General features: G+C 48.1%; 1 protein-coding gene across 3 annotated transcripts in view; it reads right to left on the reverse strand.

Annotated features, from left to right (window-relative positions):
- LOC139155805 (cyclic nucleotide-binding domain-containing protein 2-like) overlaps positions 1 to 9,797 on the reverse strand; it is a 73,714-nt gene extending 63,917 nt beyond the window's left edge. For 2 of the 3 annotated variants that reach the window (XM_070731089.1, XM_070731088.1), the window contains exons 1-2: positions 9,565 to 9,773; positions 6,102 to 6,207 (exon numbers count right to left, since the gene is read on the reverse strand). In XM_070731089.1, the coding sequence (XP_070587190.1) occupies positions 6,102 to 6,207; positions 9,565 to 9,701 (243 nt within the window). In that variant the 5' untranslated portion in view covers positions 9,702 to 9,773. Of the gene's footprint in view, positions 1 to 6,101; positions 6,208 to 9,564 lie in introns of all 3 variants that reach the window. The other variant, XM_070731087.1, reaches the window with a different exon arrangement.
- Positions 9,798 to 12,522: the final 2,725 nt, after the last annotated feature.

Below are 12,522 nucleotides of genomic sequence, written 5' to 3' on the forward strand. Positions count from 1 at the left end.
AAGCCTGGGTCCTCCAGGCTGCTGAAGTAGCCGTACTGCATGTGGAATGTCCCATGAGTCCCTGAGGCACCGGGGATCCCTTAGTTCGGTAAGCCTCCTTGATGCAGTCAACCAACCAACGGCTTATCGTCCTAGAAGAGACTTTAGTGCCCAACGTTCTGGTTGCAAAGGACACGAATAAAGCCTCCGAAATCCTGAATCCTTGCGTCCTGCGGATGTAAATTTTCAGAGCTCGCCTCACGTCGAGCTTATGCCACTTAAGCTCCGAAGGGTGAGTCCCATGGGCACAGAAGTCTGGTAGTACTACCTCCTGTGCCCTGTGGAAGGTAGAGTTGATCTTTGGCAGAAAGGCTGGGTCAAGTCGTAAGACCACTCTGTCAGTGTGAAAACTACAGAGGTCCTCCCTGATTGAGAACGCTGCAATCTCAGAAACCCTCCTGGCAGATGTGATTGCTACCAAAAAGGCAGTCTTGAGGGTTAACATTCTGAGAGGTATATGGCGAAATGGTTCAAATGGAGGTCCAGTTAAGGCGTGTAGCACTAAGGATAAATCCCAAGAAGGGAACCGATGGATCGGAGGTGGCCTGATGTTGGCGGCCCCTTTCAAGAAGTCCCTGATCCAGGGATGTCTGGTGAGGGGGCGGGAACTCTCCCCTCCAATGATGGTGGATAGAGCGGCCACATGACGGCGTAAGGTGTTTGGCGCGAGACCTTTTTCTAGGCCTGCCTGAAGAAAACTTAAGACCAAAGTAGGGGAGGCCTGTTGTGGATCTACCTCCCGCTCCTCACAGAACCTGGAGAAAGAAGCCCAGGTAGCCTGGTAGATTCTTCTTGTCGAAGGTCTGCGAGCAGCTTGAATTGTATCAATAACTGCCTCTGGCAAAAGTTGTTGTCTTAGATGTTGCCGCTCAATCTCCACACGGTCAAGTGCCACCACTGAGGCTCTGGATGGGGAATCGAGCCTTGGGAGAGGGAAATCCGTTGATCCGGAATCTTCCAGGGGGGTGACACTGACAGTTGCATCAAATCCGCAAACCAAAGGCGGCGCGGCCAGTAGGGAGCCAGCAACAGTACCTCCGCTCGTTGCTCCAGAATCTTCCGCATTACCCTGGGAATGATGGAGATCGGTGGAAATGCGTACAGAAGTCCTGACGGCCACTGCATCCGAAGAGCGTCCGTCCCCTCTGCCCCCGGGGTCGGGAAGCGGGAGAAGAAACGTGGGAGCTGGGAGTTGCTTCGGGTGGCAAACAGGTCCAAGATTGGCCTCCCAAACTTCCGAATGATGTCCTGAAAAATTGCGGGATCCAGCTGCCACTCCCCTGGATCCAATGTCTCCCGGCTCAGCCAGTCCGCGTACACATTCTCTACCCCTGAGATGTGTTCCGCTGACAGGGAAGCCAGATTTGCCTCTGCCCACCTGAGGAGGGACTCCGACTCCTTCATCAGCCGTCGAGACCGTGTCCCCCCCTGTCTGTTGATGTGAGACCGGGTGGAGACGTTGTCGGTCCGAACCAGGACATGTTGACCCCTTACCAGGTCGGCGAAACTGAGGAGAGCCAGGGAAACTGCCTTCAACTCCAGGAAGTTGATGTTGACCTCCCTCAGGTCTGATGGGTCCCAAAGGCCCTGGGCTAAATTTGAGGAAAGATGGGCTCCCCATCCCGTCAAGCTGGCGTCTGTTGTGACCGTCAGAAGAGGCCTGTCTAGAAAGAGGGAACCCCTTGTTAGAGCTGGGGATATCCACCACCGTAAGGACCGTCGAACTCCCGAGTCGAGGTGCACCTGTAGGTGGGAATGACTGATCTTCCTTCTCTGGAATGGCAAGAGGAACCACTGGAGGTGACGTAGGTGGTACCTGGCCCATGGAATGATGTCGATACAGGACACCAGTGTACCGAGAAGCTTGGACAGGAAGGAGAGTCTGGGGTGTTGCTGTAACGCCAAGCCCCGGACGAGCTCTCTGATGGTGGACTGCCTCTCTTGGGAGAGGAAGACAAGGCCCCTCCTGGAGTCTATACTGGTCCCCAGGTGGGCCAGCCGCGTCGTGGGAGTCAAGTGGCTTTTTTCGAAGTTGATCGAAAAGCCATGGTCCTGAAGTGTCCGGATCGTGAGATTTAAGTCCTGAAGCGCAAGGTCTCTTGTCCTGGACAGAATCACGACGTCGTCCAGATAGGCCATCAGGCGCACCGATTGCTGCCTGAGGCCTGCCGTGAGAACGTCGAGCAGCTTCGTGAAGGATCTTGGGGCCGATGAAAGCCCGAAAGGCATGGCCCTGTATTGAAAATGGGCCCCATCAAGGCTGAAGCGGAGATATTGTCGGTGAGGCGGAAAAATGGGGACATGGAGGTAGGCCTCCTGTAGGTCTATGGACGTCATGTAGTCCCCCTGCCTGATGGTTGCCAGAATGGAACGCAGAGAATGCATTCTGAACCTCCTGTACTTCACATAGAGGTTTAGTCTCCGTAGGTTCAGAATGAGGCGTGCCCCTCCTGAAGATTTTGGTACCAAGAAAATTGCTGAGTAGAACCCCATACCCCGCTGAGGTAGAGGGACCTCCTCGATGGCACCTATCTCCAGCAGGTGAGATACCTCCTGGTACAGGAGCCTCTTCCTGGACATCTCCAATGGAGCACGACAAGGCAGGTAGCGACGAGGTGGAGGGCAAAGAAATTCGATCTGTAGACCTTGTGAAACCGTGGAAGTCGCCCATGGATCTGATGAGGTGCTGGCCCAGACGTCGGCGAAATGGATAAGCCTGCCGCCCAGAGGGGTATCCATAAGGAAGTCACTTGGCTTTTCTGAACCCCCTGCCGGAACCTCTAAAGGGGCGGCGGCCCTGGTAGGATCTGGAGCGATCAAATTGTGGGTTCCTGTCCGTACGAAAGGAACCCTGACCAAAGGATCCTTGAAAAGAGGACCTTGACCCCTGGTTGTTGCTCGAGGCAGAATCATTCCGAAAGGACTGCCGCCGTTGGTAGGGGGTGAAACGTCTTCCTTGCTTCTTAGTGGAGTTGGGCATAACCTTTTTCTTATCCCTATCCTCCACCAACACATCGTCCAAGATCTCTCCGAAGAGCTTCTTGCCCTTAAACGACGCAGAAGCAAGGGCCCATTTTGATTTCACGTCGGCCTGCCAATTCCGCAACCAGATGAGTCTGCGGGAGGCGACCGACGCGGCCATTGCTCTGGATGCAAACTTGGCGGCATTGACTGTTGCGTCTGCCGAAAACTCAGTGGCCGCCAACAGTTTGTTTAGGTCTTGGCGCAGTCTTGCGTCTTGCGGATCGACTCTGGACTGGATGTCTTTTATCCAGAGGAGCGTAGCCCGATTAAAGAAAGAGGCCGCAGAGGCTGCCCTTACGGCCCAAGCTGACATCTGGTGAGCTCTGCGAACCACATTGTCCGCCCTTTTGTCCTCCGCCCTTAATCCCTCCTGAGACTCCGAAGGGACAAGGGCATTCGAGACAAGGCTGGTCACCGGCTTGTCTACTATTGGCAGCTCCAGGAGGTCCTCCATGGGTTGGTCAAAGGTGTAAAAGCGTCTGTCCAGGTTAGACGGGCCCTGACCCGTCGCTGGGTTCTCCCATGGCCGTTGTACAGTCTCCAGAAAGAGATGGGATGACGGAACATTAACGGTCTCTGGTTTTGGAAATACGAAGAGACCCCCCGTAGGCTGATCCAGAGCCGAAGGAGCTCCCTGGCCTCCCTCACCAGCCTGGTCAATAGTCATCCTGGCTTTGTTCAGGAGAACCCGGAAGAGTGAGGCCTTGAACAGACCGGGTAACGCGGGTTGTTCAGGTGGCTGTTCATCGCCGGATAACTCGTCCTCGGCCTCGCTGAAGTCCTCTCTGGAAAAGTCATCCTCTTCCCCTGACTCCAGGATGGATTGAGAAGCTGGGGCCACCCAGGGGCCTCTGAATCTCGAAGGAGCAGGGCCGGCCGGTACCTGCTGCTGCTGAGTCACACTAGCCTGACCCTGTGTGTAGGCGCTGACAATTAGGTCCTGCAGGGCCTGGGGCATAGTTTGCCAGGCATCCTGCGCCGTGCGCAATCCGGCAGCCGTGGGGGTGAATGTGGCTGCTGTATTCTGACCACATTGTGAAAGCAGAGGCTGTGGAGCTGTGGTGGTGGAAGGCCACGCTGCTTGTCTTCCAAATGCAAAGACATCAGGTCTGGAAGAAGTTGAGGGTTGGAAGTGCCTCTCCGGTGACCAATCCCTCTCTGAGGCCGAGCCTACAACCCCTGGTGCAAATAAGGGGGAGACTGGCTGAGGGATGGAAATGGAAGGCTGAACAGGCACAGGCGGGCCTCCAGACCTCTGAGAGGATTCTAGCTGCTTCTCCAGCACTTTAATCCTCTTCTCAGCCTCCCTGAGTGCAGCCCCTTGTGAAGACTTCTGTTTCTGGGGCCTCTCCTTAGGGGTGGGGGGCCTGGTGGCACTGGCTTCCTCCCCAGCCTGGATGGATTGATCAGCCATAACAATAAATGTCACTCACAAAGGTAGAGTCAGCAAGGAATTGACTGCTCCTGCACACGCTAGCAAAAACAGCAATCAAAGGCTGCTAAAGAGCGAATCCACAACCGACTCGTTTGCTCGTAACCGCTAGCAGTAATGGCACCCAAGACAGTAACTGTTCGTTGGTGCACTGCGCCTGCGTGTCTCCCGGCAGAGGGGACACTTGGCGCGAACAGCCTTGTTGAGGGAGACGCTCCTGTGCGTCAGCGTCATGAAAACATGGCGGCCGGGCCGTTGCCCTAGCAACCGAAGACGCACTCAAGCTATGACTGCCTGCTCGTACGATTGCTCAACATGGCCGCCGGCTGTTACCAAGGAAACGGGCGGGAAGCCTCCTTGGCTCCCCCGCCCTTTCTCCAAGTGCCGGTAATAAACGGCCTCCTCCAAGGTTTTTTCCTCGCCGCCAGTCCCTGCCATAAACAAGGCATTCCAAGGACTTCCGCGCCTCCGAGGGGGGGGGGCGGACGCGCTCCCCTTCATTGAGGACTTCTCTCCTGGTCCTCGGGTCTATTCGCCACGGGCGGGACGGACCCTCCCGAGGCGTCAACCCCTTCCTCTCCTCCGGGGTCTACCTCGGAGGTAGTCTCCCCGGGCGCTCTCTCCAATAAAACTGCCAGCCCACCCAGCTTGTGGGGTTTGGGAAGGAGGAGCTGCAGACCCCTGGATAAAACCCACTGGAGGTTTGAATCCAGGGCTGCCTTGAGGAAAAATGAAAACTTCCCCCATCTGCACCTGCAAAGAAAAAAGAGAAAGAGAAATAAAATAATTAATACATATAAACTAGTACATAAAAATCCCAATAAATATAAATTTATTGAAGAGAAACAAACTCAGAGTCCCTATACTGCGACTGAGTTTTTAGACTGGGGGGCTAAGGGGGGCGATGCCTGCCTATTATTTAAATTAAACTCAGTCCCGACCAATCAGACTGAAGAATTACCCATCCTGGACTCTCCTTGCAAGTGCATTGGAGAATAACAACTGGGCAACACCACATAACAGACACCCACAGCCCAGCTGAGAAATGGGCCAGAGGAATATTAGATAAGTTCACCACCTTGAGGTATTTATAAAAATAAGTATGGGTAAAAGCAATCAAAAATATATTAAAAATATGAATGTTCCACATAGGAAATTTTTCTTCTTTTGCCCTAATTTATGTACTTGGCATTAAGGTGAACTGGAATATATTTCAACCTTCCTAGGAAAATCATATTTGTACTGATATATCTTCAGATAAGGAAAGTGAATCTATATCGCGCAGTCTATTAAAATGTCAATTTTATTAAAAATGATGATTAAAATTTATAACTCCAATTATTGCAAAGTTTCCATCATAATGAGAAAATCAATGTTTTCCTTTTAAGGGATCATTTTTTAAACGTCCCAGGGTGGGGGCTAAATTTTTATCTGTAGCTTTAGCCCGTAAGAATCAATTCTCTCACAGCTTTGATTGTCTTTGCTTTTATATAAATCACAAACGATTGTTTAAATTTGCTGAATGGATTTTATTAGGTTCTTTGTTTGATCTTCGACCAGAAATTAATAAATAATAATAATAGACAACATTAAAAATGGTACTCACAAATTTTTCTTTAGAATAATCCCTAATATTGAACGAAAGATCACCTCTGATATTCATCTGCATCTCAAATATTGCCCATTGCATAAATGGACTTTGTTCAATGTATCTGTAGAAGAACAAAAGGAATGTTAGATAGAGAACTACAGAACATATAAATTTTTTATTATATATATTTTCAATAAATTATCGTTGCAAAAACATATCAGAACATATTTTAATAATCCAACCTTCCAAAATCGTTCAAAAATACCAGATGAACACAATCTATGTAAAAAGTTGGTTTCCTCTCAGTTGTGACCCAACTTCTGTTAACTTTGTGGCAGGAGTGGGTTCCAACTTACCTTGTGGCCTTTTGCTCCCTCTGGCACTGTGTGGGCATGCCTCATGGGCACATGAATGCATTGTGCGCACACGCATAAATTAAAAATTAAAAAATAGTAATTAATAAAACAAAGCCATATAAAAGATGCCAGAATTTGGCTTCTGTGCATCTAGGAAGGAATTTTTTTAAAAAATTAAAATTGGAAAAAATTCAAAAAAATGGTGGCACTGACCAATCTGGTTCAGTGATGTCATTGTGATGTCATCAGAGGGCGAACCGGTCTGAACCGGGAGGAACTCACACCTGCTTTGTGGATACATGCATTTTCCTTGCCCACAATATGAAAGTGGTTCGGCGTTGCTTTCTTCCTTAATATTTTTCCTCCAATTACCATTGTTTAACCCTTGAATCTATTACAGGTAGTCCTTGACTTACAACCTCAACTGAGCTCAAAATTTCTATTGTCCCGAGTCTACGGAGAGGGGCGGCATACAAATCTAATAAATAATAATAAATAATAATAATTGTTAAGTGAGATAGTTGTTAAATGAATTTTGACTCATTTTATGGCCTTCCTGGCCAAAGTTGTTAAGTGAATAACGGCAGTTGATAAGTAAGTAACCTAGTTGTTAAATGAATTTGGCTTTCCATTAACTTAGCTCTGCAAGATGGGAATAACATCAGTTCTGGATACAGCAATGATCATAAATACGAACCAGTTCCTTAAAGTTTCTAAAAAGACAATTCTAGGCTGCATCAACAAAGAGATAGAATCAAGATCACGTGAAGAGTTAATACTACTTTATAAGTCCTTGATAAGGCCACACTTGGAATACTACATCTAGTTTTGGTTGCCACGATGTAAAAAGGATGTTGAGGCTCTAGAAAGAGTGTAGCGAAGAGCAACAAAGATGATTAGGGGACTGGAGGCTAAAACATATAAAGAATGGTTGCTGGAGCTGGGTCTGTCTAGTTCACTGATGGGCAACCTTTTGAGCTTGGTGTGTCAAAATTCGCCAAAGAACTGAGCATAACTCGGGTGGTGTGTCACCTTGAGAAAAAAAACATAATTTTGTGATATTTATAGTTTAAATAAAAAATATGTATAATTATTTAACTTACCTGCTTAGTGACTTCTTTGTTAATCTGTCAGTTGGTTTTAACTGCGACCTAAATTTCACAGCGACCTAAATTTGGGGCTCAATTGTAATTGCAATTCGAGGACTACCTAATGACATTCATAATCACAATAGTTTCTGACACTGGATTACACTAGGATGGGAAATACGAGGTGAAACGGGATGAACCAAAAACTCAAATATACTGCTCAAAAAATTAAAGGGAACACTTAAACAACACAATATAACTCCAAGTAAATTAAACTTCTGTGAAATCAAACTGCCCACTTAGGAAGCAACACTGATTGACAATCAATTTCACATGTTGTCAGCACATTCAACTTTGTACAGAACAAAGTATTCAATGAGAATATGTCATTCATTCAGATTTAGGATATATTTTTTGAGTGTTCCCTTTATTTTTTTTTACCAGTGAATTTTTCGCAAAGCGTGTGTGCACACTTGTGTGCATGCTTGTTTCTCTCTCTCTCTCGGCGTGTGTGCATTCTTCATATATGAAACGTTGGCGATCTGATCAGGGTGTGTTTCCTCCCTCCCTCTGCCTGTGTCGGAAAAAAATATACTGGAAGCTCCTTGAAACCAAACCCAGCGGAGCCTTATTTTACAAACAAAACGGCTCGTTCCGTCCAGCCCAGTGAGTTTGCCTAGCTCTCCCCCCTACTGCTACCTCTTCAGCACTGTGCTCACCACAGAAGCGCCTGCCTATGGCCGGGACCATCTTGCAAACACGCTTCTTCCTCTCCACGAAATAGGCGCATCACCCCGGCTGAGGAAGAGACGCCACCTCAGCGGCATGCACCGCCATCTTATCTATAGGTGTCACTGTCGTGGCTCCTCCCCCTTTCTCCTCCTCCTCCTCCTCTCCCATTCACCCCTACCCCGCCCCGCCTCCCACTGGATGGCTCCTTCCCCGCCCTTCCGGCTCTTGCTCTTTCCTGGCTCTCCCCCGCCCCCCTGCTCTCCGCCCCCCGCGGGAGCAGGGTGCCAAACTCAAAGCGCAAGATGGCGCGGAGAGCCTCTTCAGCCAGTTGGTGCCCGTGCAAGTGAAATGCCAGGGCTGCGAGGAGAGGTGAGGTACCGGCGTGGCTTTTCTTCCTTCAGCCGTGTGTCACTGAAAGTGGCTATGCGTGTCAGTGCTGACACGCGTGTCATAGGTTCGCCATCGCTGGTCTAGTTTAATGAAAAGAAGGACTAGGGGTGACATGATAACAGTGTTGCAATATTTCATGGCTTGCCACAAAGAAGAGGGAGTCAAGGTATTCTCCAAAGCATTTGGAAGATGGACAAGAAGCAATGGATGGAAATTAATCAAGGAGAAATTTCCTGAAAGTTAAGAACAATTAATCTAGACTTGCCTCCAGAAGTTTTTAAGAACAGATTGGACAACCATTTGTCTGAAATGGTAGGGTTTTCTGCCTAAGCAGGGGGCTGGACTAGAAGACCTCCAAGGTCCCTTCCAACTATATTCCATTCCATTCCATTCCAATTATTTCCTATTCTATTCTAATCCATTCCATTCTATTTATTTCATAATCTAACCTGTTCATTCTACTTATTTCATAATCTATTCTATTCCATTCCATTCCATTTATTTCATATTCTACTCTGTTCTATTTCATTCTAATTATTTCATATTCTATTCTACTCTATTCATTCTAATTATTTCATATTCTATTCTACTCTACTCCGTTCCATTCCAATTATTTCAAATCCATTCCATTCTGCACAAAGCCATTTGGGTGACCTTGGGCCAGTCTTTCCCAACCCTGCATGGTCTAATCCCAAATGGGGTGACCGGACTCCTTCCCGACCTTTCCCCACCGGTGATCGCTACAACTGCCCTCCTACAAGGGGAGTGGGGCGCGCGGGGGAATCAAAGGGTCCCTTTATTTCTAGGCTCCAACCCTTGAAAGAAGCCCCGGCTGGAATTCCCTCGAGCTTCCCGGGGCTTCCTTCCCAATTTTTCCCTCACAAAACGGCGCCGCGGCGTCCTCCTTTTTACCTTTTCCCGCGCAAAACCAGGCCGCAGAGATGCGCGACGGCGAGGGCGGCTCGGCGGAAGCGGCGCCGGACCGGCGAGGCCGTTTGAGCCTCGTCCTGCCAGAGGGAAGGGGAGCCGGAGGAGGCCGAGGCGTCCATAGCCGACTTCGCCCTGCCAACCCCTGGCTGGTAACTTCACGCCCGGACCTAGGGGGAAAAAAGTCGCTGCCTTTTTTTCTCTTCTCGGCGGGAACCGCAAACAAGCGCTCAAAGACGGGCATTCAAGCGGAGCTTGGCGGCTTTTACTCCCCATGGAAACTTGGGGGGTGGCTGGGTGGCGGTGCTACCTCTGTTGGGTTTCTGACTGCCGGTGACCCTGGCCGGGATAAGGGTGTGTGCGTGAGTGTGTGTGTGAGGGGGCTGAGCTGGAGGTCGACGTGGAGGCAACTCTTCAATTGAAGGGTCCCAGGTGGGCTGGAGATTGGAGTTTATTTATTTATTTTATTTTATTTATTTTGTCAAACAATTATAGAGTGGTAATTTGTACAAATAAAACATTAGATAAGTAATGATAAAAAGTAACACAAGAAGACAATAGGACAGGGACGGTAGGCACAGTGGTGCACTTATGCACCCCCTTACAGACCTCTTAGAAAAAGGGAGAGGTCAATTGTAGATAGTCTAAGGCTAAAGGTTTTGAGATTAGGAGTATTAGGTGGTGGTGACGCCAGCACAGGATTCTTCTCCAGCTATCAATCATTTTTTAAATTTATTTTTTTCCTCCACAGTTTCCATATGTCTGTTTGTCTGTCTGTCTGTCTGTCTGTCTGTCTGTCTGTCTGTCTGTCTGTCTGTCTGTCTGTCTCTGTCTGTCTCTAGCTATCTATCTAGCTATCATCATTATCTGTCTATCTATCTATCTATTGTTCTGTTCACGGGCTTTGTGATAAATTCCAATCCCGGAAAAACCACTTCTTAGAAATAAAACTCACTCTTTATTCACTCAAGCAGTGAATGCTTAGTTCAATGATGATGAAACCTTTTTCCCTCGGGTTCCGAAAGCGTGTGCGCACACACTATTGCAGTTGTGTGAGTGCCCACACCTATAATTCAATGCCTGAGGAGGGTGAAAATTGCCTCCCTTGCCCCTCTGGAGGCCAGGAACAGCCTGTTTCCCAACTTCTGGTGGGCCCAGTAGGCCAGTTTTTCACCCTCCCCAGTCTCCAGAGGCTTCACTGGAGCCTGGGATGGGCAAAAATTATTATTATTATTATTATTATTATTATTATTATTATTATTATTATTATTATTTATTGGATTTGTATGCCGCCCCTCTCCGCAGACTCGGAGCGGCTAACAACAGTGGTAAAACAACATGAACAATCCAATTATCAAAAACAACTAAAAAACCCTTATTATAAAAAACCAAACATACACACAAACATACCATGCATAACTTGGGCGTCCTCCTCGATCCACAGCTCACTTTAGAGAAACATCTTTCAGCTGTGGCGAGGGGGGCGTTTGCCCAGGTTCGCCTGGTGCACCAGTTGCGGCCCTATTTGGACCGGGACTCACTGCTCACAGTCACTCATGCCCTCATCACCTCGAGGCTCGACTACTGTAATGCTCTCTACATGGGGCTACCTTTGAAAAGTGTTCGGAAACTTCAGATCGTGCAGAACGCAGCTGCGAGAGCTATCATGGGCTTTCCTAAATTTGCCCATGTCACACCAACACTCCGCATTCTGCATTGGTTGCCGATCAGTTTCCGGTCACAATTCAAAGTGTTGGTTATGACCTATAAAGCCCTTCATGGCACTGGACCAGAATATCTCCGGGACTGTCTTCTGCCGCACAAATCCCAGCGACCAGTTAGGTCCCACAGAGTTGGCCTTCTCCGGGTCCCGTCAACTAAACAATGTCGGTTGGCGGGACCCAGGGGAAGAGCCTTCTCTGTGGCGGCCCCGACCCTTTGGAACCAACTCCCCCCAGATATCAGAGTTGCCCCCACCCTCCTAGCCTTTCGTAAGCTCCTTAAAACCCACCTCTGTCGTCAGGCATGGGGGAATTGATATGTTCTTTCCCCCTAGGCTTATAAAATTTATGTATGGTACGTTAGTGTGTATGATTGGTTTTTTAATTTGTGGTGTTTTTTAAATTAATTTAAATATTGGATTTGTCTTATATTGTATTGCTACTGTTGTGAGCCGCCCCGAGTCGGCGGAGAGGGGCGGCATACAAATCTGATTAAACTAAACTAAACTAAACTTGTAATAGCCTAGGGGGAAAAGATAACTTAACCCCCCCATGCCTGGCGACAGGGGAGTTGATTCCAGAGGGCCGGGGCTGCCACAGAGAAGGCTCTTCCCCTGGGGCCCGCAAAACGACATTGTTTGGTCGACGGGACCCAGAAAAGGCCAACTCTGTGGGACCTAACAAACTCAACAATTATTATTATTATTATTATTAAACTGTTGTAATCCAATTTTCTGGGGTCACATAACAAGCTGAATTCAAAACTTAACTATACAATCTATGCACAGTTCTTGCAACAAAATTGTGGTTGGTCAGTTTTAGATTGTACACGTGTGAACAAGGAATTATGGATTCAAAGATAATCAAATCTACGTCACCTCTGATCTGATTTAACTGTAGTTCATAAAATCAAATACCAAAATGTCCTTCCTGTTAGTGACTACACCTTCAACCGCAACAACACACAAGCATGTAATAGATACAAACTAAATGTAAACTGTTCCAAGCTAGACTGCAGAAAATATGACTTCAGCAATAGAGTGATCAACGTCTGGAATTCACTACCTGACTCTGTGGTTTCTTCCCCAACCCCCCAAATCTTAACCTTAGATTATCTACAGTTGACCTCTACTCTTTTCTAAGAGGTTTGTAAGGGACATGCATAAGTGCACCATTGTGCCTACCATCCCTGTCCTACTGTCGTTTTCTTTTATCTGTTATC

The sequence above is a fragment of the Erythrolamprus reginae genome, unplaced genomic scaffold, assembly GCF_031021105.1.
Source record: "Erythrolamprus reginae isolate rEryReg1 unplaced genomic scaffold, rEryReg1.hap1 H_63, whole genome shotgun sequence".
NCBI classification, from domain to species: domain Eukaryota; kingdom Metazoa; phylum Chordata; class Lepidosauria; order Squamata; family Dipsadidae; genus Erythrolamprus; species Erythrolamprus reginae.